The sequence below is a fragment of the Durotheca rogersii genome (assembly GCF_024521655.1).
Source record: "Durotheca rogersii strain YMJ 92031201 chromosome Unknown GGS23scaffold_14, whole genome shotgun sequence".
In the NCBI taxonomy this organism is placed as follows: domain Eukaryota; kingdom Fungi; phylum Ascomycota; class Sordariomycetes; order Xylariales; family Xylariaceae; genus Durotheca; species Durotheca rogersii.
This window is the reverse complement of record NW_026251245.1, coordinates 321,824-348,379: the sequence shown is the minus strand read 5'-3', so window position 1 is coordinate 348,379 and position 26,556 is coordinate 321,824. Positions and strand designations below refer to the sequence as shown.

Below are 26,556 nucleotides of genomic sequence, written 5' to 3'. Positions count from 1 at the left end.
AAAGCCTTGTACATACATACAGTTAGGTACTTACGTGCCTATGTATACATGTACATGGCTCGACAATGCGGTCCTGCTGATGTATAGAGTAGGACTTGAGCAGGTACCCCCTGCTAAGCCCGAAGGTCAAGAAGGCTAGGATTAGCACCAGGCCCTGCCGCTTAATTGGCCGGCTCGCCAACTTCAAGCTACTTTTGAGCCGTCAGCCCGCGACTAGCTCGCAGGGCCGGGTACCTCTCGACACGATGTGAGGTACATTATCCTGGTATGCAGTACCTGCCGGGGGTCTCCACGCTGGTCTCCATCGTTGAACGGCTGCTGCCTAAATCTCCATCCTCTTCGACTTCTTCTCATCCCATCCCATCATCATTGCTTCGCTATCTGGCGGCCCCCTTGCCCCAAGGACCCGTCCCATCTCATCCTGTGCTGTCTCACTTTTTTTTTCTCTCCCCCCCCCCCGAGAAACGCACACGCTCTGCTTCCTCCTCCTCCCCCCCCCCACCACTCTACCTGTCGATTCAAATATATGCCTTACATATCCTAGCCCGCCGTCCTCCCGTCTTGTCCTGCCGCGTCTGCCCTCTTTTACCTTTATGCCACTCCCCATCCCGCCTGGTCCTGAACCGCTGACTACGCTCCTCTCCTTTCCAGCTCCAAAGTAGGGACGGCTGCTCGCGTCCTCTTCCTGCTGCTGCCGCCGAACTTGCGTTGCTGGCTCATCTTTCCTTCACTTCCCTCTGCGCCATCCGTTTTTCGGCTTTCCTCGCCGCGTCTCCTCTCCAGGACTTTCGTCACCAGGTCATCTGCTCGGTGTGTTCTCTCTTCCGGTAAGGACAACTGGTCTTGTCTCGTCTCCCTCGAGGTCTTCTCTCTCCCATCTCTCCCCCCTCATCGGATTCTCGTCTGTCGATCTCGCCGGAAGTCTATATATTGCCCATTGGCCAATGTCGAGTTGGTAGTTGTGATACCTGTTCCTCAGGCCACCTCACACCTGGAGTGGAAAGAGTGCTGTGACTCATAACGCTTACCTGCCCAGTGGCCTTGTGCATATACTGTGCTAACCCCGTTGTGTCGAGACACAGTTTCCAACCACGGCGATATCATCGAGCGTAACCCGCTTGCCGCGAACGTATACATACTCGGCACCCTATCATATACGCTCTACCGAGTCGTCATGTCCTTCTCCAACCCGCGAAGGACCCCGATGACTCGTCCGGGTACTGAACCCGGCGATGGCTTGAGCCCTAGGACAAACATACCTCTTCAGAAGGGAGCCACCTTTCACTCTCCTCTCACCCCCCCGTCTAGTCCACCGGCGCCTTCAGCCTTTAGGGTCCCCTCGCTACCTCGTCGCTCCCAGACCAATCTTGACGATGTCGTTGGTGCCCACGTTCGTCGTGCTGCCCTGAATATTGGCAAGTTTGAGGTTACCCTTGCGGCTACCAGATCGGAGTCCTCGTCGACCCCAGCCTCCTTTCGGGACGATAGTCTCCCTATTCCCAGAGGTTTCCTCGAGCACACAATTGCTGGCGATACGATGCCGGAGGGCCTGGTGACCGGCGACCCAGAGCGCCGTGTGCCGCGTCCTCGGAGCCGTCGCTCCTCTCGTCATCATGAATCGGACAGTGGTCTGGGGACGTCTGTTGCGTCCACGGTACAGAAGCCGAGCGAGACCAAACCTGCCGGGGGTTCCGCTTCAGCTATCACGCGGTCTGTTGCTGTTTCCGGACCCCGAAGTAGCCAGCGACTCAGCGAGCGTGCTGTGAATCGTATCTACGAACATATCATCAAACCGCTGCTGTATGACTGTTCGCTGAAGGACTTCCGTCCCATTGTCTTCGACTGCCCCAGAAGGATCCATGAGAACCAAATCGTTTGTCTGAGGGACCTCGAGAAGACCTTGATCTTTATGGCACCGGTGAGTCAACTCGTGAAAGACGCTGGCGTTTGGGGAGTTGCTTATCAAAGTTTGTGGCTGAAGGATAAGGCAAAATCTGTTGAACTATACCGTGACTTCTGCCTTACTTCGATTCGGTGCATACAAGCGACCGTCGAATATCTTAGCGATCGGGAACAAACTAGACCACGCGATCGGCCGTACACCAACGGCTACTTCATCGATCTCGTCGAACAAATCCGAAAGCACGCACAGCAGATGCAAGAGGCCCGCAACAGGCAAGCGTCTGGAGAAGAGCTGGACGACATGGATGTCCACCCGTACGCCACCCCACACCGTCGGTACGGTTGCATGTTGACTAATTTGATGCGCAGAACCGATGAGATCAAGCTCGTGGGCGGCCTCACTATGAATGGACGACCCGCGGAACTAGTCCGTGTGAAAAAGAACGGCAAAGCGGTCTCTATCGCTACTGGTCAGCCTGTTGATGACCTAGACGATGAATCTAAGGAACCCATTCGATTTAAGCGCTCGATGAGTGAGCAAGCTGAAGATGAGGAGGAGATTATGCGGTCTATGGCACGCCGAAAGAAGAACGCTACTCCGGAGGAACTTGCCCCCAAGAAGTGCACCCACCCGGGCTGTAACAAGGAGTTCAAGCGACCGTGTGATCTCACAAAGCACGAGAAAACCCACTCTCGTCCTTGGAAGTGCCCGATTTCCACGTGCAAGTACCACGAGTACGGTTGGCCCACCGAGAAGGAGATGGACCGACACGTCAACGACAAGCATTCGGCTGCCCCGCCCATGTATGAGTGCCATTTTAAACCCTGCCCTTACAAGTCGAAGCGGGAGTCCAACTGCAAGCAGCACATGGAGAAGGCACACGGTTGGACCTATGTTCGAACCAAGACCAACGGCCAGAAGAAGTCGAGCAAGGCCGGGAGCTCGGCTCAGCCCACGCCTGTGATCAAGAATCTGCCCACCCCTATCGAGCAGATCGACCACGGTATGACACCGCCCGAAGATGCTTTCTACAGCCACAACAACGACCTTCTCTTTCCGGCGTGCCCCACGAACGAGGAGTTTGGCGGCGGCTACGACCCCCAACCGTTCGACGAGGATATTCAGCTCAATTTCTCCCCGATTGATAACAGCACTCCCTCGACCGACTCGGATCAATTCAACTATGACGAGCTGAGCCCCGAATTCACTGGCCAGTTCGAAGACATCTATGGCGCGCACGTGCGACTTCCGACCCCCTCCCACTCGATTTATAATAAAAACGTGAGCGCGGTGTTCTCGAACTATATGCAGGACGTGTGTGCCCCAGTGCCCACCCCGCACATCTCGCCCGCCGGTCAAGGCAACCAGATGCTCTTTACTCCCCCATACGGGGTCGACGAGGGATTCGAAGACTACCACCAGCAGTCTACATGTTCGAACGAGTTTGGCCAGGATTTTCCTCTGTTTGATCCGACGCCGATGAACAGCAAGTCGAACATTATGAGCAGCGCTCTGTTCGAGACTGTCCCGCCCAGCCTTGCCGGAGGCTACAGCCAGCCATCATCTCAAGATTTTAACATCGACTACAACTCTCAAATGGACTGGGCACCTTCGCAGTTTAACGGTTTCCCCCAATAACGGCAAGGACGCCAGCCAAGGGAGGCCATCCGAGGGCGTGGGCCCACGTTGTCTCCCATAGACACGCGTGGCCTCACCGTTACTTTTTACGATGTTACGACGACGACGACGAGCTCTGAAAAGGCGGCTGAGGGGGAGGGGGGGGGCTTCTGTGGGGGAGAGGGGTCGAACCCAGAATGCTTTGATTATGAACTTGACGATATCGTAATCGTTAGGCTAGATAGAGGTGCATCGTCTCTGCTCAAGCCCTTGTGTGCGGATTCTGGTAGGGTTTCAAGAATTTCCCCTCTATCCTTGTAATACAGGAGAGAAGGGGCTTGTTGGTGAGCAATAGTCGAGAAACAAACCCCTGGAGATTTTGGTTGTGTTTATAGGAGCACGCGAGGAAAGCATTCCCGGCTGTAATGAGAAGAAATCCACAATCTCGCGATGTACAGACTCTGTAGAGACGCGGCCTGTTCCCGGCTGCTTGGTTGTGCGGAACCGCGTATGCATATTACGACGTCCGTCTTGACGATACTACTATATGTACCACGGCCAACCGGCTGGGGGGGGGGATCTTGCTGGTCTGATCGGGACTGGAGAAGAACCCGAGGGGAAAAAAAAAACCAGAGTGGAAAGGGGAGAGAAGATGGAAAGCTTCTGATTCCATGGTACAGCGTGCCGTGCACAGACGAAGGGGGCTTCGCTTGGGCTTCGCATCAGGAGGGCGAGCCAGGTCGGTGGACCTGACGAGGCCGACGGCCGACGGTCCGACAAGGTCTTGGCTACAAACCAATCGTAGGTAGGGGGGGTGGGATTTCAGTGGGGGAGGGGGGGGAAGATCCGCACTGTCTTAAATTCTTTTTCCTTCTTTTTCCCACCTTACCTTCTCCTACTTTCTTCCCCTTCTCCCACCGCCAGCCCGCACGACCTCTTCCTTTCCCTTCTTTCCCCTTCCCTCGCGACCCCGGCTCGCGCTCTCGGCCCACCAAACGCGCCGCGCGTGCGGATGGGCCGACGGGCGAGCTGCGGGGGACGCCCAGGGGCATAGCCAAAGCTCTGCCAGGCAAGGCTGCAGCAGCTCCGTCTGGCTCTGGCGCGGGCGGTGAAGACGTAGGTGGACGGCGGCAGGGAGAGGTTTGCCTCCCCGCGCATCTCAAACGGTACGTCGACCTCCTCCCCTCTTGCCCCCTCGCGCCCCCGCGCCGCCGTCGCCCGCCCGCGCCTCCGTGATGACTCCGACACCGCAAAGTGTCCAACCTACCTCGTACTCACATAGGAAGAGCCGTATGAGACCGTCGCCGGCCCGCTCCCCGGCCGGCCCGCCGCGGCCGCGCCTGCTCCTGCCCCCCCCCCCCTCTCTCGCGGCTGTGGCCCCCCTTCCCCGCGCGTGCACCGCCACGTGCTGCCGCGGCGCGGGGGGGGCCTCGCACGCAAGGGGGGGGGGCCGCGACGGCGCGGTCCGGCGGCCACGCGGGGACCCGGCGGCGCGTGGTGCTTAGAACAATTTGGGTTTCTGATCTTGCGCGATGGGCGACGGCACACGCGGGCGCGTGGTGGGGCGCTGGCTTTCTCCCCCCCCGCGGAAGGAGAGTTCCGAGTGCTAACTCGCTGCGCTGCGGCGCTGTTTCTTCTAGGGATGTACGACCGGGCTTTCTCCTCTAGTTTCTTCGAGGCGCGTCATCGTCAAGAAGCGAGTGACGGGTGCGAGAGGTGAGGAGATACGGTGACGACGGACGATACCGCGCAGGGTGTTTGGCTGGGCATCAAGGCAGATTGGACCGACGGGAACAGCAAAATATAAATTAGGCTCGGGCCAGCCACGCCGGGCGCGGTCTCGTAGGGTGAGACGGGCAGACTACCTAGTTATGTATCTACGTAGTGCGACCCGAGATAGTCTATAGTGATGAAAACCAAATAAAGACCACCTAGTATAGAACTATTTTAATGAACCTTGAACTCCCGGCCTTGATAATGACCGCCCATTCCCCTCCTGTTCTATGTGCGAGTGGCTTGAAACGGATAAGGGAGCGACGACGACGGCGGGACGGATCCCATTACAATAGACGTAAGTATGAACTTGCCACAAATGCCCGAGCTGTACGGGCACGTACACACACACACACGCCCGCAGACGGACAGACAGACGGGTGATGTCGACAACATAACTCTCGAATCTCATACACGAGGGAGCTCGATGCCCCAGCACCGCAACCAGACGGGCGGAAGGATGGTCGCGCCGTGCTCGCCGCCGCCGCTAGGCCTTGATGTCCTTCAACTTGCCCATCAAGGCCAGTTCCTCCTGGCAATCCTTGATCATGAAGCTGCGCCGCGGGGGGTTCGTCGGTTAGCTCAGAGCGCGCTCTCCCGCTCTCTCTCCCTCTCGCGATGCGGAAGGGGTGACGGGGGTGGGGGGGGGGTGCGGGGACGGGTCGGCGGGGACGACTTACTTGTACCAGACGATGGTGGGGCCGATGGTGCCGAGGTGCCAGAGGCTGTGGGCGTCGAGGGCGCCCCAGAGCGGGGGGAAGTCGAGGAGCTCGAGGCTCATGACCATCATGATCCAGGCGACGGCGACGCCGGGCCAGGTGGTCCAGGAGCGGCGGCTCTCGGACCAGCGGGACCAGCTGTAGTAGCTCCAGATGGCGTTGTGGACGAGGCCGACGACGACGTTGGCGGCCATGTTGTAGGCGTAGTTCCAGCGCCAGAGGGTGAGGTAGGCGACGTGGGCGGCGTAGAGGGCGCAGCAGAAGAGGGTCCAGGCGCGGACGAGGGAGCGGCGGCGGCGGCCGGGCCGGTCGAGGCGGAAGACGCGGATGGGCGAGTAGTACATGCCGTAGAGGACGCTGGCGCCGGCGGCGAAGTAGTCGAGCTGCTCGGTCACGCGGAAGTCGCGCGTGTGGAAGACGGTGCTGGCGACCCAGGCGGCCGTGCCGAAGCAGGCGAAGAGCAGGTAGTAGTGGCGCATGGGGTAGGCCCGGGGGAGCCGGCGCAGCCGCGCGAGGCCCCACAGGTGCGCCGCCAGGTTGCCGAGGCTGAAGAGGACGGAGCAGGGCTCCTGCACGCCGAGCACGCGCACGAACGGCCACTTGCCGTGGAACTGGGTCACGGGCAGGCCGGCGGCGACGCGGCGCTGCGTGACGATGTGCTGGCACGTGTAGTCGCACTCTCGCGGACACGACCAGAGCAGGACGCGGTGGAGGAGGGCTGTGGTTCGGTCGGGGAGAGCCCGGCGGGCGGACGGGCGACAGAAGGTTCAGTCAGCGGTCGGCGATTTTTCCATATTTCCATTCCTTCCGTCTCTGCTCCGGGCCTGATCTCCGCTTCTATCCTATGTATTATGTACATATATAGGTATGCGTGCACGATGGGAATGGGTTTGGGGGAAAAAGAAGAGGGTCGCGAGCGACGACGTACGGATGGGAGTGGGATCGTCAGGATCGCAGTTCTCGCGGGTGCACACCTGTTTCGCGGTCGCCCGCCCAGTCAGCCAGCGTATTCTACACAGAACTGTCGCGCGCGTCTCTCGTTTCCGCGTTTGCGTCCCTCCTCTTGTGCGCCGGGGGGGGGGGGGGGGGGTTGCTTATCGACGATCCAGCTAGAGGCACGTCTCCCCCCCACTCCCCCTTCTCTTCAGCGCGCGCGCTTGACTCGGCGCGGCATCGGATCCCTCTTGCTTTCTCCTCTCTCCCATCTCCGGATAGACACGTGTGGGTATGTGTACGGGCGCAGCACGAACCTGGACGCATTCTCGGAACGCGGGGAGACGGTCGCCGTACGAGGCTTCGACGGTGCTCGCGAGCAGGCCGAGGGCCAGGAAGGCGGCCAGCAGCAGGAGGGGCGGCGACGGCGGGCGCGTCATCTCGACTGCAGCTCGCGCGCCCGCTCCGGCTGATGCTCTCTCGCGATCGGTCGTGTCAGGGTCGCGTGGATCGGGTCGGATCGGTGGGGGAGGTTTGGTATAGGTAAGAGAGCTTTCCTTCCTTTTCCCCCCGAGACGACGGATGGTAAGTCGGAAAAGGGGAGGAGAAGAAGGAAGAGAGAGAGACGCGAGGCTCCCTCAAAAAATAAAAAATAAAAGAATAGATACAAAAGAAGGACAGAAAGGTACGGATTAGCTAGGGTGGGAAAAGGGAAGAAGGCGAGGCGCTGCATAAGGCCGGCTCCATTTGCGTAGGTAGGCAGGTAGGTATATTCGCAGGTCGGCCACTTTCCAGCACCCGGTCGGGGACGACGGGGAGATTTCTGATTGGGCTGTCTCGAAGGGGTGGCCCGGCGTTGTAGGGCGCATGGCGGGCTGGGTTATAGGGGAGGACCTGCTATACCGACGCGGGCCAGGGGCTGGCAGTTTTAGCGGCCGTGGGCGCTGCTGGGTGTTGTGCTGCTGGCTGCGAACGGGAGAGGGGCCATCGCACGTTTTTCAAAGGTTTCGTTTCGCAGCCAGCCGACGCCGACGGGCCGACGTCTCTTAAGGTAGGTAATTCTGCACCCGTATTACAGTATCGCTAGTATTGGTATGCCAGGACGGAGCCCCGGATGCTTGGCCCTCCGCGTCCCGTACCTGCCTCTCATCATCATAAGAATCCTCCGGAAGCGACGTCTCACTTCGCTTCGAATCTCGATTTCTTCCATATCTGCACTGCACTACTCCCTCCCTCTCCCTCTCTTCTCCTCCCCCTCTGAAACAATTACCTCTGTGAGCATCGTGAGATCCCAATGCCTACCCACCGACCTGCCCTACCTATAGTATGGGTCATCTAGGTACAATCGGCGTACCTACAGAAAACTCGTGAACCGTGGACCACAGCGCCCAGCCACCACCAGCTCGTCTGCAACGTACGACCCGGATATTCATGCTAGCTGCGTAGCTACGGGGAGAATACCTACAGGCTATGATGCCTACCAGGTAGGTAGTTCGTCATATCCGCTGCTATATCGAGCCTATCTATCATTGGCCCTGGACCGCAATGCACAACGCCAGCACCTGCTATTTCGGCGCCCCGACCTTAGCCGGAATGCTCCCCTCCGCGGGCGATCAAAACACCGTCCACCACCTGCTAGCATCCTCTCCGTATTTGTATATGCCTTCCTGTGTAGGCGGGTATATTGCCCGGCGCCCTTTCCCTTCGCCTTTCGTCGCAGTGCGTCGACGCTAAGCTTCTCCCGCCGCACTTCGACATCAAGTACCTAGTCATGAAGCTTTCGCTCTCCGCGGCTGGCCTCCTCGCCTCTGCTCTTGGTGGCAGAGCAGCAAAGTTAGCCCCGGTCGTACGCAGCGGGACGACCCTGCTTGTCGATGGGAAGCCCTGGAAAGCTGTCGGGCCCAATGTCTATTGGCTGGGCCTCGATGAGAACGTGGTGCCGCCGGTGGGCGAGCCCTACTACGCCCCGACCAAAGCCAGCTATCCTACCAAGGAACGCATCACCGAGGTGATGGCGACCGTGCTAGCCTTGGGAGGAACCACGATTCGCAGCCACACCTTGGGTGTCAGCACCGGAAACCCCTTGAGTGTCTGGCCGGAGAAAGGAGTGGTCAATGAGAAGGCCTTCGACGCGATCGATTGGGCTGTCTACCAAGCCGGCCGGTACGGAGTCAGGCTTATGGTACCCCTCGTGGATAACTATGTCAGCCCGAGCACCGCACAAGACGGACCGTTGGGGGACTGTGTGAGCTCATGCGTCGGTAGGACTACTACCACGGTGGAAAATATAACTTCCTCCGTTGGGCCGGCTTCGACCTCACCGGGACCAGGGATGACAAGAACCCCCTGATCCAGCAGTTCTACACCAATGCCACCATTGTTGCTACTTTCAAAGACTACATCAAGACGCTCCTGACTCACAGGAATCAGTACAACAACCTGAAATATGCCGAAGATCCTACCATATTCGCTTACGAGACTGGCAACGAGCTTCTGGGTCCCGTATGGGGCGATATGAACTCGCCGGCAGACTGGGTTCGGGATATCGCGCAATACGTCAAGAGCCTTGCTCCGAACAAGCTCGTGGGTGCGTGGATCCGTCCACTCCACTTCACCTCTTACCCTCACATGAGAAAGGGTCACAACTCAAATAAAAGCCTTCGGGGTTGCGCCATTAGACATTGACATCTTATGCGTAGTGGACGGGACGTACGGCATCAACAAGACTCATCTGGACATCGAGGAGGTGGACATCTTCTCCAACCACATGTACCCGGTCGACACAGCAAAGCTGCAGAACGACCTGAGAACCGTCGGGGCGGTCGGGAAGCCCTTCTTCTCGGGCGAGTACGACTGGGTCGGCGGAAACACCGCCAACCTGCAGTCCTTCTTTAAGATCCTGGAGGAGAGTCCTGTGGCCGTCGGGGACACGTTCTGGAGCATGTTTGGGCATAACGCCCCCGACTGTAAGGTGAGCCTACTCCTGCTACTCGGGTTCTCGCACTTGTTTGTCCCTGCCTTAGTTCGCATCCCCTTTTCACCCGTTGCCTTCTTCTGTCTCCGTTACCTCTTAATTATTTCTCTTGTCTTTAAAAAGTAACCGCGAATATAGACCTTTGTGAACCACGGCGACGGACTCACCTTCCAGTACGGTAACCCGCGCAACACGGCGAACCAGAACAGCCGCATCCAGCTCGTACGGAAGCACCTCGTGGCCATGAGCCAGGGCCGCCAGATCGCCCCCGACGAACCCCTGCCCGCCGTCCCGTGCCCGGCCCCTGAGTCGCCCCCTCTTTCGGTGTCCCACTAGCGTGGTTTAGGTTTGATGACGGCCTAGCCGCTGTTATTGGTGCTTAAGTGAGTGGGGGACGGAGGGAGGTCAGAGGACGGGTGTTTGGCTAGCCCCTAGAAACAAAGCGGAATATATATATATATATACCTAACAAATGCCTAAAGGACAAATGCCTAAAGGAACTCGAACTACAAACTATTCCATATACCTGCCCAATTATAGTATTTAAGCATCTTGGGCTGGGCAGGTAAAGCTCCCGAAGAGTGTGAATAAGGCCGTTTGGAAGACAAGTCGGCCGGCAGACGGCGCTCAGCGCTACCTACTAAATCGGACACAGATTGCCTGTACCTTAGGTAGGTAAGTACCTAGGTAGGTGCCCGCCTACTCATATGGCGCATACATGCATAAACACAAGCAGGTACGCGAGTTGGAGACGGGCAAGCACCGAAGAGCACCACCACTCCACCATCCTAACCTCCGTCCGACTTCTCTCTCTATAAACTAGGTAGGTACCTACCTCTTAATTCAGGTACCTCCGTGACAGCCGATCCCGGCCTCGGTCGGACGCGGCCCTGCCTTACCTCGCCGTCGTCGGCCCGACGTCAAGAGGCTATTTTCCTGGGTTGGCACATCCCACATCGACGTAGCTAGAACGAGAACGGGACCAAGTCTTTTTTTGTTATTGTTGTTGTAGTTGTTTCTCACTAGTTCGACTAAGTAGCTGTATTTTACCCCCCCTCCCAATATCTCTGTCTCGGCATCGTCTAGGTAGAGATACATCGAGAGGCAGAGTATACGCAGCAGAGGTTCCTCGCCCCCCGCCCCATGTCGACGTGCACACCGAATTTTTGGATTTCCCTCCTTTCCCTCGCAACCTCCATGTCCCCGTCTGGTACGGGGTTCCTAGCTACTTGAGCCGTCCGAGTGTTCTAGCAACTACATATCCAACCAAAAAATCACCTCTCCTAAAGGCGGTCCGGACCCCCTACTGACATGCTTTTTTGGGAAGGAGATTCATCCGCGTAGGTGTCTCTTCAGCCGCCATACGCCTTAACGATGGCGGCTACCTTGTTTGCGAGCTCGTCAGCCTCGGACCTCGTGGCCGCCTCCGCGTACACTCTGCAGGCGTTTTCCGTCCCGCTAGCCCTGGCAAACGATCGTGCGTTGGTGTACTTCTTCACCACCTTGTCGATGTCGTCCTGGCAGTGCTCCGGCTGGCTGAGTTTTCGCTCGGCGTCGGTGGTCTGGAACAGGTCCTTGTTGCCGACTTCGACGCGGACGAGCCGGTTAGGTAGGTCTTGATAGGTCATGGCCCAGTCTCTCAGGGACCACCCCTTGTGGGCGAGGATGACCTCCACCATGAGCATGTCCGATATGGCGTCCCCAACCGTCTGGTTGATCAGGTCGCCTAGGGCGCTGAGCGTCTCGAGGGCGTCCTTCTGTGCTGGAGACTGAGGCTCCTTCCTCTTGACTTCCGCCCAGGTGTTCTGAGAAAACAACACGGTGCCGTGACCGTTGGCCTCGAAATACACGCCGATATCGTACGAACAAGCAGCATGGTGGAGGTGCTTGACACCAGTGGGCGTGAAAACGACGGGGATTTGCAGGTGCTGCTCAACGTACTTGGTGCTCGATCCGTTGGCGTAGGCGGTCTGGACAACGCCGATACGGACGTTATCCTGCAAGTCGGCGGTGCGGATGAGGTCTGCGATAAACGAAGCAGCTAGGGTGGCGATACGATCGCCATCCAACATGAAGAACCCGGTCTCTGGGTCGACCCAGTAGTAGATCAAGCGGTCGGCATCGCCGTCCAGAGAGCACCACCGCTCGCCGGGAGCAGGCTTTACGCTAACGGGTGCTCGCTGTCTAGTCTTGACGAAATCCGCGCCACAGTCCAAGTTCAGGACTTCGGGACGCAGGACATCGTCGTTGTAAACCTTGACTTCCAGGCCGGTCTTGGAGGGGTCGTGGTGCTTCAGAAGCTCGTTGAGCTTGGGACCACCGACGCCGTTGGCGCAGTCGACCGAGAGCTTCCCGGAGATGGTACGTCCGCGCAAGGCACGATAGAAAGCCTGGATGAGCTTATTGTAGTATCCGGTCTCGCTGACCTCCCCGTACGCGCCAGGGGTTCCCTCGGTGTTGACGCAGCGAGTCAAGTAGTGAAGCTGGGGGGTGGTGAGGATCTTGTAGTCGACATACGTGGTATTCGTAGCGGCCAATGCGTCGCTCAGGGCGGTGACGAGCGTCTTGCCCGAGGGACGGGTGTCTCGGCCGGCAATGACCTTACCGGGGGCCGACAGATCGATCTTGAGCGTCTCGGCCAGCTTGTGGAAGTAGTCGACGAGCTCGTCGTGGCTCGGGGCATTGACGAGGTTCGTGGCGTGCGCCTCCCACTCCTGCTCCAGCATGTCCCCCATGGGATCCACGATCTTGACGCCGTTGTCGACAGCGGGGTTGTGGCTGGCGGTGATCATGACGCCGATCGCCTGGCCATTGAGCTTGCGGCTCCGGAGAGCTGACAGCAGACCGACTCGGAAGGTGACGCCGTCCAGCAGGTCCGCACTCATGCGGAAGCCGGCGGTGCCATACTTGTAGACCTTACCGGGGACGATGTCGTGCTTCTTGGAAGCAGATAGGATCAGATCTCGGTCCATGGTAGGCAACGGCAGCGGAACCAGCGTTCGATGCTCGAGACTAGAAGGCGGTCTAGGGGATGGACGTGTTGAGTGTGAGACGGGAGGCACTTGGTTATTCCCGATGCAGACGAGCGCGAGGCGGCCGTTCGCTTCCGTCAGGGTTACTTACCCAGGGGACGGGGGGGGGGACAGCACAAAATGACCAGTCAGTTACGGCGGTGGATTGCGGACGGGGAGAGGAGAGGAGAGGGAGGTGGACGGCGGAAGAAAAAAAGGGCGTATAAGTTGCGATGTTAAGGTGAAGGCGTCGAACGAGCAGGCTAATACGAGGTAGACGACCCCTCATGGACGGCAGGGGGAGGTACCACCTAACACGGGGAGAGGTTAGTCCATGGTACATGCGCGCCTGCCATGTGCTACGTAGCAGCATCACCAGCTGGGGGAAAGAGCGAGAGGTCAGGGTTGTCCAAGCCCCGCCTCGCATGCTACTTTCCTTTGCTTTCCACGGTACTGCTCTTACCTTGCCGACCGATCGGCCGACCTAGATACGTGCACGCCCCCGTCTGCTTCCCTAGCACCACCCCGCCCCGAGGTACCCTGTACGGAGCGTGATACTAGTCTGGTACTAGGGCAGCTACGTGGCTATCGCAGACCGTAGGCGCCGTCCGCCGCGTACCGACCCAGGTACCTGCCTACCGATCTACAACGTACCTACCTACATCCTACCTTAGGTGCCCCTACTACGTACCCACCGCCCAGGTGAGCCTGCCGCTGAATCTGACGTTACCCGACCTGCGGGCTTTGCAGGGAGAGGAGCCACTGCGACCGACGCTATGCACGACTTAGCTGGCAGCAGCGGGTCCGACACGAGCTCCAGCTTGGCCTCGCACACCTCGTCGGGTGCCACTCAGAGCTTAGGTACCTACCTACCTTCCTAAGAGGTACCGAAGGAGGTGAGCTTCTACCTCCCCAGGTACCTCGGGTCTACGACGATGTATGAGTAGGCGTACCGAGACACCTAACCCTACTTATAGTATGTACCGCATGGCGCGATCCACTGCCCGTATCCGCCTAAGCCACCGAGCGTGGCGCTGCTTATTCCCGTCTTATCCCTGCTTATCGATGGGGCGGTCGGAATGTCGGAGTGGGGATGTGTGTGTGGGGCGTCCTTGGGGCCGCCATAATTACCTCATCAGGACCCAGCTCCGCCACGCGCGCAAGCCTCGGTACGTACACAGTGTACCTGCCCCAGGTAACCGTCCCACTCTCCCATCACCTGACTTGGCGTCTGGCTGTTGTCTCGGATACTCATAGACGCGCTCGGTCGCGTCGACGGATTCCTATGTTTGTGCTTGCTCCCTAGCCGCCTCACGCTCGACAACCGCCATCACTACCCAGACCGACCGACCGACCGACCGACCGACCCGAGACGCCGCGAACAACAACAATGTCTTCCGACGCGCCGTGCGCCAACCCGCTCCTGCTCGGGTGGGTGCAGGAGTGGGTGGTCCGCGCGCGGGAGCACAACTCCAAGGGCCTCACGACGTACCGCAAGGCGCACGCGGCGCTGCGGGCGTGCCCGGTGACCTTCGCGCACCCGTCGCAGCTGGCGCAGCTCAAGGGCTTCGGGCCGAAGCTGTGCGAGCGGCTGACGGAGCAGCTGGAGCAGCACTGCCGCGAGAACGGGCTGCCGATGCCGAAGCGGCCGCGCCACGCCCGGCTGCCGGGCCTCGGGGACCTCGCCAACGACGACGACGACGATAGCGACGACGCGGCCGACCGCCCGCCCAAGCGCCAGCGCCGCGCTAGGCCCTACGTCCCGACGCTCCGCTCCGGCGCCTACGCCCTGGTCCTCGGCCTCGCCACGCTGCCCGAGGGCGACCGCGCCGGCCTCACCAAGCCGCAGCTCGTCGAGCTCGCCCAGCCCCACTGCGACGCCTCCTTCACCGCGCCGCCCGACCCGACCAAGTTCTACACCGCCTGGAGCGCCATGCGCACCCTCCTCGACAAGGACCTCGTCTACGAGCGCGGCCGCCCCACCCGCAGGTACCACCTCACCGAGGAGGGTTGGGAAGTCGCCCGCCGCATCCAGCAGACGATGGCGAATCCCGGCGGGCCCGCGGCCGCAGCAGCAGCGGCGGCACCTGCTCCCGTAGCGAGGCCGCTGGCGCCCCGGCCCCGCGAGGTCGAAGAGGCCGGCCGCGTCGTCGCCGGCCGCGTGCCGTCGCCAGAGGCCGACGCCGAGGCCCAGCCGCAGCCGCAGCCGCAGCAGTCGGCCTACTACGACGTCGTCGCCAACGGCGACTCGTCCTCGGGAGCCGACGCGCTGCCGAACTTCGAGCCCATCTGCCTGCCCCCGGGCTCTTTCGAGGTGCGCCTGGTGCTCGACGTTCGCGAAGTGCGCGCCAGGACGGACCGAGATTACAGTAAGTAGCCTTCCCCCCGTGCCAGTCCTACGAAGCCGAGAGAAGGAAAAAAGCAGAAAAAACACAGCGTGGCTTGCTGATCACCGAGACCCTATATCTAACCTTTCTCCCCCTTCTCTCGCAACCAGTCCAGGACGAGCTCGCGAAGAAGGGCGCGCCGCCGATCGTGCGGGCGCTGGAGCTCGGCGACGCGCTGTGGGTGGCCAAGTGCCGGGACGCGGGGGCGCTGCTGGGGCGGGGCGGGGCGGAGGGCGACGAGGTGGTGCTGGACCACATCGTGGAGCGGAAGCGGCTGGACGACCTGGTGAGCAGCATCCGGGACGGGCGGTTCCACGAGCAGAAGTTCCGGCTGGCGCGGTGCGGCGTGCGGCGCGTCGTGTACGTGGTCGAGGACGTGGCCATGGACGCCGAGGCGCTCGACCGCCGCGCCGACGCGATCCGCTCCGCCGTCGCCTCCACCCAGGTCCTCAGCGGCTACTTCGTCAAGCGCACCGCCAGGGTCGACGACACCGTCCGCTACCTCGCCCGCATGACCGCCCTCCTCCGCCGCCGCTACGAGGCCCGCCCCCTCCTCGTCATCCCCACCCACGTCCTCACCGCCCAGAACTACCTCCCCCTCCTCGCCCGCCTCCGCGCCGCCGCGCCCCCCGCCCCCGAGCACCACGTCACCTACCCCGCCTTCGCCTCGCTCGCGTCAAAGTCCGACCTCACCACCCTGCGCGAGCTCTTCCTCCGCATGCTCATGTGCACGCGCCAGGTGACGGGCGAGCGCGCGCTCGAGATCCAGAAGCGCTGGCCCACACCCCACGGGTTCGTCAAGGCCTTCGAGGCCTGCGGCGCCGGGCCCGACGGCGACCGCCGCCGCCGCGAGATGGTCTGGAGCCAGACGGGCAACCTCGTCGGCCGCAGGAAGATCTCGAAGCAGCTCAGCGAGCGCATCGCCGAGGTCTGGGGCGCCGAGTGAGCCTCGGTAACGAGCGAGGGCGAGCGAATACGAGTTGAGCACGCTTCGGGGCGGGAAAGGGGGTAGTCGGATTCCGGCGTTGCATTTCCAGGGCGTAAATAGCTTTGGCGCGTGTATGGCCCGTTAGCCTTCGTCTAACAGTCCGTAGAGCCTCGTTGGAAGCCGACTCGCTCGCTAGCGACGGCCGGTATAAATAGAAACGTTGAGAACTGATTCCGTCCGCCATGCCTCTCCGCGGCTCTCTAAGACCGCATGCCATTCGATGGCGTCCCCCGTATCGTCCTATAGGAAGCCATCTAGGATATGCTGAATATTGCCCCGACGCACGCGCGAACTAGGAACGCAAGAGGAGCAGCTCGGGACCCTTTGCAGATAGATATACCTCGCAACCTGTTGGCAAATATAGGACGTAGCCAGGTAGAAAGAAATCTATCTACGTAGTATAAGAAGAGGCGCTCATCCCTCAAGCTAAGACAAGGTAATATCCGTACGGGCCAGGGAGAGTGCAGTACAGAGGGGGCATCTCACATCTTCCCCTACCCTGGATCGACCTGATCCGTTCGTCCTAAAAGAAGATATGCTCACGAACGACAAGAAGTTGGGTTTTCCCTTTTTTGCCAGTTCCCAGCCGAGTGTATATAGTCCAGTCTGACCCGATTCGCCCCAGTGGGGGGTAGGGGACCTTGCCGGCACCCCCCCCCCCCATCACCCCGACAGTCTTCCCCTCCTCTCCTCAGGGGGCATGTCCGCCCATCGCCTGGGCGACGACGTTCTGCACGACCTCCTCGATGACGGCGCGGGTGCGCGCCTCGGCCTGGGCGCCTAGGAAGCCGGCGGCCATGGACTTCTCGGCGTACTTGGCGAGGACGTCGACCTCGAGGTTGACGGGGTCGCCGGGCCGCTTGTCGGCGAGCGCGAGCTTGCCGCGCGAGTACGCGATCAGCATCACCTCGAACCAGCCCTCGGCGTCGTCGACCCGCGTCACCGTCAGGCTCGCGCCGTCGAGCGCCACGTAGCCCTTGTGCACGACGTAGCGCAGCGGGTCCTCGGACGCGCTCCCCGGCGCCGCGCCGCCGTCCGCCGCTCCCGCCCGCCGCTCCGGCGCCAGCCGCAGCGTCAGCGCGTTCCCGTCCGGCGTCGCCGACACCAGCCGCGCCGTCGTGTCCACGTGCCCCTGCACGAAGTGGCCCCCCATCCGCGTGTCCGCCCGCACCGCCCGCTCCAGGTTGACCCGCGCCCCCCGCGCCAGCGCCCCCAGGTTCGTCAGCCGCAGCGTCTCCGGCGCGATGCCGACCGTGAAGCTGAGCGGGGGCGGCACCGCCGGGGCAGCCGCGGTCTTCGCCGAGAACTTCTCCCCAAAGGTGCCCTTCCGCCCCCCTTCGTCCAGCCTCGAGTCCGGCACAGACCCGTGGGACAGCGGAGACGGCGACGGAGCGGAGGCCGGCGAAAGGGCCGTGGCCGTCAGACACACGCCGTTGACCGAGATGCTGTCGCCAAGCTGGGCGTCGGCCAGCAGCGTCGAGGATGCCGGCAGCGTGATGGTCAACGAGGTGCCGCCCGTCTCGTCGTGGGGGTTCAGCTCGGCGACCACTACGTTTTTTAAACGGTTGGTTGGTTGGTTAGCCGTCTATTCGTTCGTTTGCTCATTAGGTGTGTTGGTGAGGCAAGAAGACGTGGGCGACGTCGAGACGGCTTACCTCCTATCTCCTCAACCAGGCCTGTGAACATGTTTGGCAGCGAGCTCCGCGATGCGGTTGCGGCGACGTAAGTTGTGTCGAGTAGGGCGGTTTTCTTCTCGAGTTCTTTGTATTGTAGGGGTTAAAACGGTAACATTGCTACGTCAGCAGGGCGAGGAATAGTGAGGGATTAGGGATGTGCATAATCAGGTCCACAAGGAACGATGTGACGTAAATGCCTACTACCTCTTTAGGTTAGTGCCAAGATGTGGGGGCCTTATATCATACCCGACAGGCGCATATGTGTCCCCGCCTGCATATTTTATTGCCCGATGCATAATGTTATGCAGCCATGCTAGAGGTATATGTATATCCCCGCCCCTCTTCTCCTCTTCCCCTCTTTATCGCTCCCCGCTCCCTTCCCTCGACGCCAGTTCTGCGCTCCGATCCCTTTTCTATGCACAGATACTGTATAGATACATAGACGCCTTACTTACCTGCATTGTCCTGTTAGACATCGTTCTATCGAGGATCCCTGTACCAACCTGCTCCGGGAGCCTACGTCATTGCAGGGAAGCAAGTCGGACGTCCGTGTTTGGGTTTTACCCGGTTAGGTAGGAACCTAAGTTATATACACACACACGCAGGCATAAAAGCTGTGCGTATATCGACAGCAATGTTAACACGGACACGAAGAGGTAGTGCCCCGGGTTGCTATGGTCGAGTGATACGGTCGCGTATAATATCATATCTACGCTCCGCATCCTCCACTACCTTAGGTACAGATTAGCCCACGCAGTTCCGCTACCCCGACAAGCGCCAGTTGGCCTGGCAACATCTCTATCAACGACAAGCAGAGGAGTGATTTGATTTCGTAAAATGAGTATAGGTGGAGAGAGAGAGAGAGACAAGTGAACGTCGGCTCATGCATGTCTATTTTGCTTATATAGCATTATCAGGACCGACCGATCCGTGAACCGCCTCAACCATCGCCCCCCCCCTCGAGCGCAGCGACGGGGAACGGGTAAATAATTCCAGCACATGACCATTTTCGCCAGCCGCTCGGACAGGCGCCGTCCTCCTCGCGCTTTCCCGCGTGGTATAGAGTCTGCGTGTCCGCAGACGACTTGCTGCCTCCACCGCCGAGAACTCGAAGGCCGAGAGACTTTCATACCTCCCAACGCCATCCCAACCCCAGTCGCCACGTAATCGTGCAGGACTCACTGCTGCCTTAAAGGTATATCAGTCCTTCAGGCCAGTTCCACCTGTCAGGCGGTAAGGCTCGGTACCAGGCGGAGGAATACAAGGTCTACCGTTCGAAAGAGCCCTCTCCCTCGTTAGCACATCTTGTACTCGCACGAGCCCGCGGCAGACCGAGTAGTGTCCTGCGTATCCAGATTGTAGCCGATCTTGATGTCGAGGTCCCGCCGGTTCTTCTCGTTGGGCTTCACGTCTAGCAGACATTTGATCGTCTCCCCGTGCTGCACCGTCAAAACTTGGTTCAGGTAGAAGACAGTCTGCTTCCAGTGCGTGTACTTCGTATGTGGGCCGGTGGAAAAGCGGATCACCTTGTGGCATGCCGTGAATTCGATGTCAAACCAGGCCACGAGGGCATGCACGAAGTCGTCTCGGCGACATTCCAGCTCGAATGGCACCGAGAAGGCGAGGTCGGCCTTCGTACACTTGTAGAGATCTAGAGTCAGGATGGCCTTAGGGTCGGTGACGGCCGCCTTGATCTCGACAGTATCGACAAGGGGTTCAGCCAGCGCCGTCTCCTTCAGCGGGGTGTAATCGAATCCGTACACATTGTCCCAAACTATCGTCTGTCAGCCTCTCTCCCCCGCCGTCGAAGTTCCTCGGTTGGCGTTGGGAACTTACATCCGATCTTCTCGTCCTTGTATTCGCCATCCTCGATGCCACAAGCAAAGATGGTGGCCTTGTCCGGGAAGATCAACCCATCCTTGGCGAGGAATTTGTCACGGGCATACAAGACGGTGTCGAGCATGCTCTCGTATAGCAGGAAATACCCCATCCACTCCGAGATGATAATGTCGACCTGGGGGAAAGGCATCTCGATCTCCTCCATCTTACCCTGTATTAGGGTGATCTTGTCTGCCATGCCGTTGACCTGGACAATCTCCCTGGCCTTGAAGATGATGGTTGACATATCGACCCCGATCACGTGTTTTGCTCCGGCGCGTACGGCAAACCTGAAAGAGCAGGGGAGGGGGGTCCGCACGCATCAGTGGATGGGGTCTAAATCGGGACTCATATATATATATATTATATATAAGTAGAGAGAGAGAGAGAGAGAGAGAGAAGAGAGAAGAGAGAAGAGAGAGAGAGCAGGGCGGGATGTGAGGTTACGTGAGGTGACGGGGATGTCCGTGACTTACATGGAGAGAATGGCGGTGCCGCAGCCGACATCGAGGACAACCTTGTCATGGAAGAGATGCTTGTTCTGGACGATGGCATTCATGTAGGAACGCGTGCGCACCTCGTCTTTCTAATCACAGGACACAGGTAATTGATGTAGGTATCAGCCAGCTGGGGTGAACGACAGGGGGGATAACACTCTGGGGGGCGCGTACCAACATCTCCTCGTGGATCCCTCCATTCCTCCGCCAATGCTTGTCAGTCCATCGTCCACATCAGTCCCCTCGAAGGGCTTCGGCAGGTCATACCATGGTGGTTATAGCTGTCGTGCGACGAGGGTCAGCGAGGGAGGCCCGTGGCCGAGAGCAGGTACGCGGCTCTCTATCGCCATGCGGCAAGCGCACGCGCGCAGGGGCGTGGGACATGGGCACGGGCAAAACCGACCTGTTGAAGTAGTGCTGCTCGGAATGAGCCATGCTCTTGAGCTGCTGCTCGGCAGCCTCGACGTCTGTCTTGCCGGATGCCATGAGTGCGGGATGGCAGCGAGGTGTTGCGGCGGCGGGGGGGGGGAGAGGGAAGGCGAGTTGGGTTCAGACGAAGCCGGATGAATGCTGAAGATAGAAGGAAGTTGGGCTTGAAACTCGTCGCAAGACTTATTTTTTTTTTTTCTCCTGCTTTTTCTTCCCCGACTTATTATGGAATTGCTTGGGGGGTAACGGTGCCGCGCCTGCCTGTGAAAGGGACAACCTGATCTACTTATGGTGGGGCAGCAGAAAAAACGCCAAAGGTACCTACCTACAAATTTCTTAAGCGCGACCTGGTTGCCAACCTAACATGGATCGGGCCAGCCCACGTTCAGATGGGGTCCGCCTCAGGATAACCCCGCCGGAAATGGGAAAACGATATCGCGAAAGAGAGAAAACCCTGCGTCCAGACGCCGGCGTCCCACTGACCCCCGCCCAAAAGTACCTACCTAGGTATATACCATACAGGGAGGGGGGGGTCTATTGACACTATGTCAGCAACCCTTTCTATGACTGGACATAGTGTCTGCCTCGTGATAAGAAGGAGTTAAACTCTAGGCTGACATTATTACCATTTCCCGACATAGTTACCATCCGGACATAATGTCTTTATTTTAAAAAAAGGTACATTCCATAGGATTACCCGGTTACCTCTAGGTTACTAAGTACGTACCTTTGTACCTTTGTATCTTTTACGTCTGTTACCTACCTAACCTCCTACTTACCTACCTACCTACCTCTTCCATAGGTTCGAAGATAGGTAGATAGATTCCACGCGCGCGAACTAGCTCCCACAGGTTCGCAGATAGGTTCGCAGATAGATAGATTCCACACGCCTGAACTAGCTCTCACAGGTTCGAAGATAGGTTCGAAGATAGATAGATAGATTCCACGTGCGAACTAGCTCCTACAGGTTCGAAGATAGATAGATTCCACACGCCTGAACTAGCTCCCACAGGTTCGCAGATAGGTTCGTAGATAGATAGATTCTACGCGCGAACTGGCTCCCACAGGTTCGCAGATAGGTTCGCAGATAGATAGATTCCACACGCCTGAACTAGCTCTCACAGGTTCGAAGATAGGTTCGAAGATAGATAGATAGATTCCATGTGCGAACTAGCTCCTACAGGTTCGAAGATAGATAGATTCCACACGCCTGAACTAGCTCCCACAGGTTCGAAGATAGGTTCGAAGATAGATAGATTCTACGCGCGAACTAGCTCCCACAGGTTCGCAGATAGGTTCGCAGATAGGTTCGAAGATAGGTTCGCAGATAGGTTCGAAGATAGGTTCGCAGATAGGTTCGAAGATAGGTTCGCAGATAGGTTCGCAGATAGGTTCGTAGATGGGTAATAGATCATGGTGTTTGTAGAAAAAAGATGAAGACAACAGGTAGGTCTAGGTAGATAGATAGGTAGGTAGGTAGGTAGGTAGGTAGGTAGGTAGGTAGGTAGGTAGGTAGGTAGGTAGGTAGGCAGGCAGGTAGGTACCTATGGAATATATAGACATTATATCCGTCTGGACATTGGTTCCTACGTAGTCATAAAAACCATCCTGAAATTATAAGAAGGGAAGGTAATAAGGTCGGTACCGCGACCCTTGCTGTAATTCTTTCAGCTCTTTCGAAAGAATAGGTAACCCTTACCAGATTTAGTTACCGTATCCGTACCCCGACTCTATTGCTGACATACTGTCCGTAGACCCCCCCCTCCCGGTATGGTACCTACCTACATAGGAGGTACCTACCTAGGTATATACCTACCTACATAGGAGGTACCTACCTAGGTATGTAAGTATTAGGTATATAACCACCTACCTAACCTAACACAAGACGTTATTCACAGGTTACTTGTTGTTGAATACCTAAAAGGCATAGATACCAAGTACCTGTTACCTACCTAGGTAGATGAGCTGGATTTTCCAGAATATCCACCTAGCCCCATTTCCTGTGTTTCCGCTAGAAAGTCGGTCGATCTGTGATCCTTACCCAGGATATACCTACCTCTACACGTAGGAAAAGGGAGGCGTATCAGGCTAGTACTTAGTGTGGTGTCCGGCTCTGCTACCTATAGATAGGGGTTCGACGTACCGAAAAATACCTATGTGCCAGGGAGTTGTCGTTGTAGCGCCTCGGTCAAGGCAAGGCACTTTGAGGCGCCCAATGTACCTGTTAGTAGTGCCCTATAGGGCCTAGGCTAGGTACCTAGGTACCTAGCATCTTGGGTACATCCAGCGGCGGAAGGAAACGGGCAAAGATTTACGCCCGATCGCCTTCATCCCTCTTCATCTCGCGAGGCAATGAGTAGGTATATATACCTGCATTGGCTATCCACGTAGTAGGGCCACCTCTACATAAACCAACTTCACCTCCGTACAGATTCCCAGGTTGTCTGGATGGTCCAGGTCCCTTACCGACTACGTGTCGAGGTACATCTTTTCGAAGCCGACCACACCCCATTCCCGGGTGTCCGTATTCAATGTGATGTTCGTCGGCTCGGTCTGGCCCCCCCTTACTGCGAACACGTTGGGGGTTAGTACGGGTCCATCCATCGAGATATACGTGCTCGGCTATTCACGCAAATAGCCCGTGCGAAATGGGACAGGGAAGCCAATAAAAGCAACGGCAGCAACCGGTGACGCCGTGGAGGGGGGGGCGAGTTGGGGCAAAGAAAAGGGTGCAAATTTGACCAACTTACGGAACCCAGCTTCGACAGAGCCCCCGGCGACGGGGCGAGCGAGCTTGCTCTCGCCGGCGACGACGGTAAAGTTCGCGAGGGGCAGATCCCACGAGTTCCGCGTCGCCACGCTCGGCGAGCCGTAGTAGCGCGCCTCGAGCCTGTCGGGCGACAGCGACAGCAGGAAGTAGCCGCGGTAGTATCCGTCCTGCCACTGCAGCACGCTGTTGTTGCCCACCCGGTACTGCGCCTCCGTCCGCGCCCGCGCGATCGACGCCCGGTACCCCGTCGAGCTGACCGCCGTCCCGGCGAACTCGACCCCGACCGCCCCGTCGCCCGTCTCCGGGTCGTACGGCTTCTCGCCTAGCCAGACTAGGTCCGATACCTGAAAGTCATCTCACGTGTCAGTTCGGTCCGCCCCGTACGGGGAGGTAAGATAGATTTCTAGAAAAGATGGCAGAAAGAAGAGAGAAACACACCCAGTTCTGGTGGCTGTCGCCGGCGAGGAAGACGGTGTTGCTGATGGAATTGTCATAGAGGTGCTTCAACGTCCGGTTCCTATTCGCAACGTATCCCTAAAAAGAAGACTCGTGTATTAGCGACTGCGCCATCACTATTCTCTTCGATGTGGGTTATTCCAACCCACATTCCAGTTGTCGCCGCTCAGACCGTACGACTCGACGATGTGCGAGAACACGATCTGGTTGCCAACGATGCGCCAAGTCGCGCCTCGGTCGGATGACTTGGACAGCTGGTTGTAGAACCAATTCTCCTGGTGCGAGCCCATCAGAGAGCGCGAGGCGTCATCACGGATGAGGTCGATGTACTCGTCGTTCCACCCTGCTCGCGTTAGCAATTCCGCGCCGAGAGATTCCCCCCTGTCCCCTCGCTATCGGACATCGCTCACCTAGCGAAGTAATGCTTCGGTCGTAATTGCGCGTGTCGAGGATGATCAGATCCAGAACTACAATCTCAATGTTAGTTAGCGAATCTGGTGCTTCATAGCCGATCGAGAACCGTCGTATCTCTTTCCCGGTTACACGATCTAACAACGCCCAAGTGATATGGGAACGGGGGATAGACCGTGAGGTTACGTTACGTACGTTTTCCCATCTGGAATGACCTCCATATTCGCAGGTTGTCGTCGAGGTCCACTTGGCTATCCCATCATTTCAGTGAGATGTTCACATCGCCATTCGTGATAACATACCGGATGGGCATCCACTCGAAGTACGCTCTGACGGCGTTCAGCTTGCGCTGGTCCACACTGACCCTCCCATTGTTCAGGAAGGACGCCTCGGTGTTATTCAAGCCACTTGATCCGTCGCGGTATCCGTTATTAGAAACCTCTACAAAGGAACGTGAGCGGAATGTCTTGGCATAATCTGAGGACCTCTCCTAGGTCCTCTCCTAGGTCCTCGGGTCCGCGTACCGTGATCGTCCCAAGTTGCGATCCAGGCGAAGTTCCGAGAGGCAAGCTGCAGGTCTGGATCCGTCCGATACTGTCGGCATTGTCCCATTAGTTAATCCCGTCCCCCATGCCCTCCCCCTAACTCGACGGCTCTGCGTGATATCTACGAACCTGTCCGTGACGAGTTCTGTAGTCATGTAAACTGAACAGAAGTCTTGGCGGAGCGTGAGCTCGTTCGCCCCCGGCAGCTCCTTCGTAGATGTAGTCTCCCAGATGCACCTTGCCCTCGTTAGGCCTATGGCCTTTCACCAATAACTTGTGCGAGGCTGAATGCAGTACTAACTATATAGTCCTGCTCATCCTTGCGTGCGGCATTGCCGTAGGCGTTAAAGTAACCGTTGGCTTCAAACCGTAAGCGGGATATTTGATATTTGAGGGTAGTCTATACGGGTTACCCACGATAGTTGCTACATGAGAAGACGGCGAGTTTTATCTCCGGGACGTCCGCATCCGCCGCAGGCGCGGTCTTCGTTCTTCCTACGGGGCTGGTCTTATTCGACCCGCATATGGTAAATTGGTAGCTGTACGTCGTGAAAGGCTGCAAACCCGTCGCCTCGACCTATCGCCCCGTCAGACCTCGCGCGTCAGGAGTAGCATGACAAGGGCTATAGCGGCAGGATACCTTAAGAGTATAATCAATGTCGCTAGTTGTGTAGGCTTCGCCGCTTGACACGACGTCTTGGCTTTTGCTTGCGGTGACTTTCCACTCGGCACAGATAGGGCTTGGGTCCTCCCTGATGTACTGCTCCGTGTCGTGGCTGTACATTGGCACAGGACCTTCGACTGTGATATTGCTGGGATCTGACGCAAGGGACGGTGCGACCCGAGTCCAAAGGACAACGCTGTTGGGGTATGGATCCCCCGATGCTATGCCATGGGTGAAGTCTAGCTCCTCTGCCTGGTATGGGACGGCGTTGCGCTTAAGGCTGCGCCTAGAGACATGGGGTACGTCAATGCCGAGACCAGCGTGCCGACGAGAAGGACTGTCATAGTTGAGATTCCCTTCGAATGTCGCAGCGACGTGAATAGCTAGGAGCTCAGCGGCAAGGCCGAGCGCTACCAAGCTCGGCATGATCAAGTGATTAGCCTACGAAACAAATGGCTAGAATTAAGCAGTAGAAGGCGACCGTATCCACCGATATGCTGGGAAAAAAAAAGGGGGGGGGGGGAATGGAAATGTGCGACTATGCGCTTTTATACCCGCGTACCACGTAAGATCTGTGTATACACCTACCTATGCAGCCGTATAAGCAGCGCGGGGCACACGCCTACGACGTATTCGATAGCAACGGTTCGAAAACAGGGAAAGGGAGCCCACGGGGGACCAGGGACTTTGAGATGGAGAAGGGAAGGTCAATACATGATCGATCCGGACGCTCCAATCGGGGAACTAGACCCATCACATGTAGGGTGGGACTACATCGAGCCTCTCAGTGCGGTCGTGAGAACGTGTGTAATGAGATTTACCTCATTGGCCGGGACATGTCGCCGTCATGCGGGTAGACCGCTGGAGAGACGAGCTGAAGTACAAACACAACCGTAGATACCGGGGAGGGGGAGTATATTTCGGT

At 58.3% G+C, this 26,556-nt stretch overlaps 8 protein-coding genes across 8 annotated transcripts; 3 read left to right on the top strand and 5 right to left on the bottom strand.

Moving 5' to 3' along the window:
• The first annotated feature begins 1,081 nt into the window (after positions 1-1,081).
• GGS23DRAFT_572958 (uncharacterized protein) lies at positions 1,082-3,686 on the top strand. The gene is made up of 2 exons (XM_051516660.1): positions 1,082-2,217; positions 2,272-3,686. Exons 1-2 carry the CDS (start codon positions 1,175-1,177, stop codon positions 3,539-3,541), a joined length of 2,313 nt encoding a protein of 770 aa, XP_051370867.1. The 5' UTR covers positions 1,082-1,174; the 3' UTR covers positions 3,542-3,686.
• A 2,094-nt stretch (positions 3,687-5,780) lies between these two features.
• Positions 5,781-7,385, bottom strand: GGS23DRAFT_597775 (Per1-like protein; the record flags this gene model as incomplete). Its single annotated transcript, XM_051518670.1, has 3 exons — positions 5,781-5,847; positions 5,974-6,671; positions 7,263-7,385. 3 exons carry the CDS (start codon positions 7,383-7,385, stop codon positions 5,781-5,783), a joined length of 888 nt encoding a protein of 295 aa, XP_051370866.1.
• Positions 7,386-8,716: 1,331 nt separating this feature from the next.
• On the top strand, positions 8,717-10,255 carry GGS23DRAFT_597774 (glycoside hydrolase family 5 protein; the record flags this gene model as incomplete). The annotated part of the gene is made up of 4 exons (XM_051518669.1): positions 8,717-9,148; positions 9,211-9,532; positions 9,645-9,916; positions 10,058-10,255. The coding sequence occupies 4 exons, from the start codon at positions 8,717-8,719 to the stop codon at positions 10,253-10,255; spliced, it is 1,224 nt and encodes a 407-aa protein (XP_051370865.1).
• A 639-nt stretch (positions 10,256-10,894) lies between these two features.
• GGS23DRAFT_572941 (Phosphoacetylglucosamine mutase) lies at positions 10,895-13,338 on the bottom strand. The gene has a single exon (XM_051516659.1). It carries the CDS (start codon positions 12,889-12,891, stop codon positions 11,272-11,274), a length of 1,620 nt encoding a protein of 539 aa, XP_051370864.1. The 5' UTR covers positions 12,892-13,338; the 3' UTR covers positions 10,895-11,271.
• An 887-nt stretch (positions 13,339-14,225) lies between these two features.
• GGS23DRAFT_610817 (uncharacterized protein) lies at positions 14,226-16,649 on the top strand. Its single transcript, XM_051520353.1, has 2 exons — positions 14,226-15,299; positions 15,428-16,649. Exons 1-2 carry the CDS (start codon positions 14,321-14,323, stop codon positions 16,261-16,263), a joined length of 1,815 nt encoding a protein of 604 aa, XP_051370863.1. The 5' UTR covers positions 14,226-14,320; the 3' UTR covers positions 16,264-16,649.
• Positions 16,649-18,170, bottom strand: GGS23DRAFT_108468 (Lumazine-binding protein). The gene is made up of 2 exons (XM_051510977.1): positions 17,961-18,170; positions 16,649-17,853 (listed from the first exon to the last, which is right to left on the bottom strand). Exons 1-2 carry the CDS (start codon positions 17,989-17,991, stop codon positions 16,997-16,999), a joined length of 888 nt encoding a protein of 295 aa, XP_051370862.1. The 5' UTR covers positions 17,992-18,170; the 3' UTR covers positions 16,649-16,996.
• A 1,042-nt stretch (positions 18,171-19,212) lies between these two features.
• Positions 19,213-20,981, bottom strand: GGS23DRAFT_108355 (protein arginine N-methyltransferase 1). The gene is made up of 6 exons (XM_051510976.1): positions 20,760-20,981; positions 20,624-20,637; positions 20,531-20,550; positions 20,336-20,445; positions 19,818-20,158; positions 19,213-19,755 (listed from the first exon to the last, which is right to left on the bottom strand). Exons 1-6 carry the CDS (start codon positions 20,840-20,842, stop codon positions 19,277-19,279), a joined length of 1,047 nt encoding a protein of 348 aa, XP_051370861.1. The 5' UTR covers positions 20,843-20,981; the 3' UTR covers positions 19,213-19,276.
• A 2,273-nt stretch (positions 20,982-23,254) lies between these two features.
• Positions 23,255-26,057, bottom strand: GGS23DRAFT_605783 (PhoD-like phosphatase-domain-containing protein; the record flags this gene model as incomplete). The annotated part of the gene is made up of 12 exons (XM_051519815.1): positions 23,255-23,352; positions 23,536-23,899; positions 23,994-24,089; positions 24,161-24,354; positions 24,422-24,478; positions 24,618-24,673; positions 24,725-24,863; positions 24,947-25,016; positions 25,097-25,204; positions 25,269-25,327; positions 25,385-25,544; positions 25,608-26,057. The coding sequence occupies 12 exons, from the start codon at positions 26,055-26,057 to the stop codon at positions 23,255-23,257; spliced, it is 1,851 nt and encodes a 616-aa protein (XP_051370860.1).
• Between the last annotated feature and the right edge of the window lie 499 nt (positions 26,058-26,556).

Coding starts and splice junctions, on each gene's coding strand:
- GGS23DRAFT_108468 (XM_051510977.1), bottom strand. CDS start 17,991: ATGTTCACAGGCCTGGTTGAGGAGATAGGAG. Junction 17,854..17,960: donor CCTGGTTGAGGAGATAGGAG/GTAAGCCGTCTC, acceptor TAAAAAACGTAG/TGGTCGCCGAGCTGAACCCC.
- GGS23DRAFT_572958 (XM_051516660.1), top strand. CDS start 1,175: ATGTCCTTCTCCAACCCGCGAAGGACCCCGATGACTCGTCCGGGTACT. Junction 2,218..2,271: donor GACGACATGGATGTCCACCC/GTACGCCACCCC, acceptor TTTGATGCGCAG/AACCGATGAGATCAAGCTCG.
- GGS23DRAFT_572941 (XM_051516659.1), bottom strand. CDS start 12,891: ATGGACCGAGATCTGATCCTATCTGCTTCCAAGAAGCACGACATCGTC.
- GGS23DRAFT_610817 (XM_051520353.1), top strand. CDS start 14,321: ATGTCTTCCGACGCGCCGTGCGCCAACCCGCTCCTGCTCGGGTGGGTG. Junction 15,300..15,427: donor CAGGACGGACCGAGATTACA/GTAAGTAGCCTT, acceptor TCTCGCAACCAG/TCCAGGACGAGCTCGCGAAG.
- GGS23DRAFT_108355 (XM_051510976.1), bottom strand. CDS start 20,842: ATGGCATCCGGCAAGACAGACGTCGAGGCTGCCGAGCAGCAGCTCAAG. Junction 20,159..20,335: donor GGCACCGCCATTCTCTCCAT/GTAAGTCACGGA, acceptor CCCCCTCCCCTG/CTCTTTCAGGTTTGCCGTAC. Junction 19,756..19,817: donor CAAGGACGAGAAGATCGGAT/GTAAGTTCCCAA, acceptor GACAGACGATAG/TTTGGGACAATGTGTACGGA.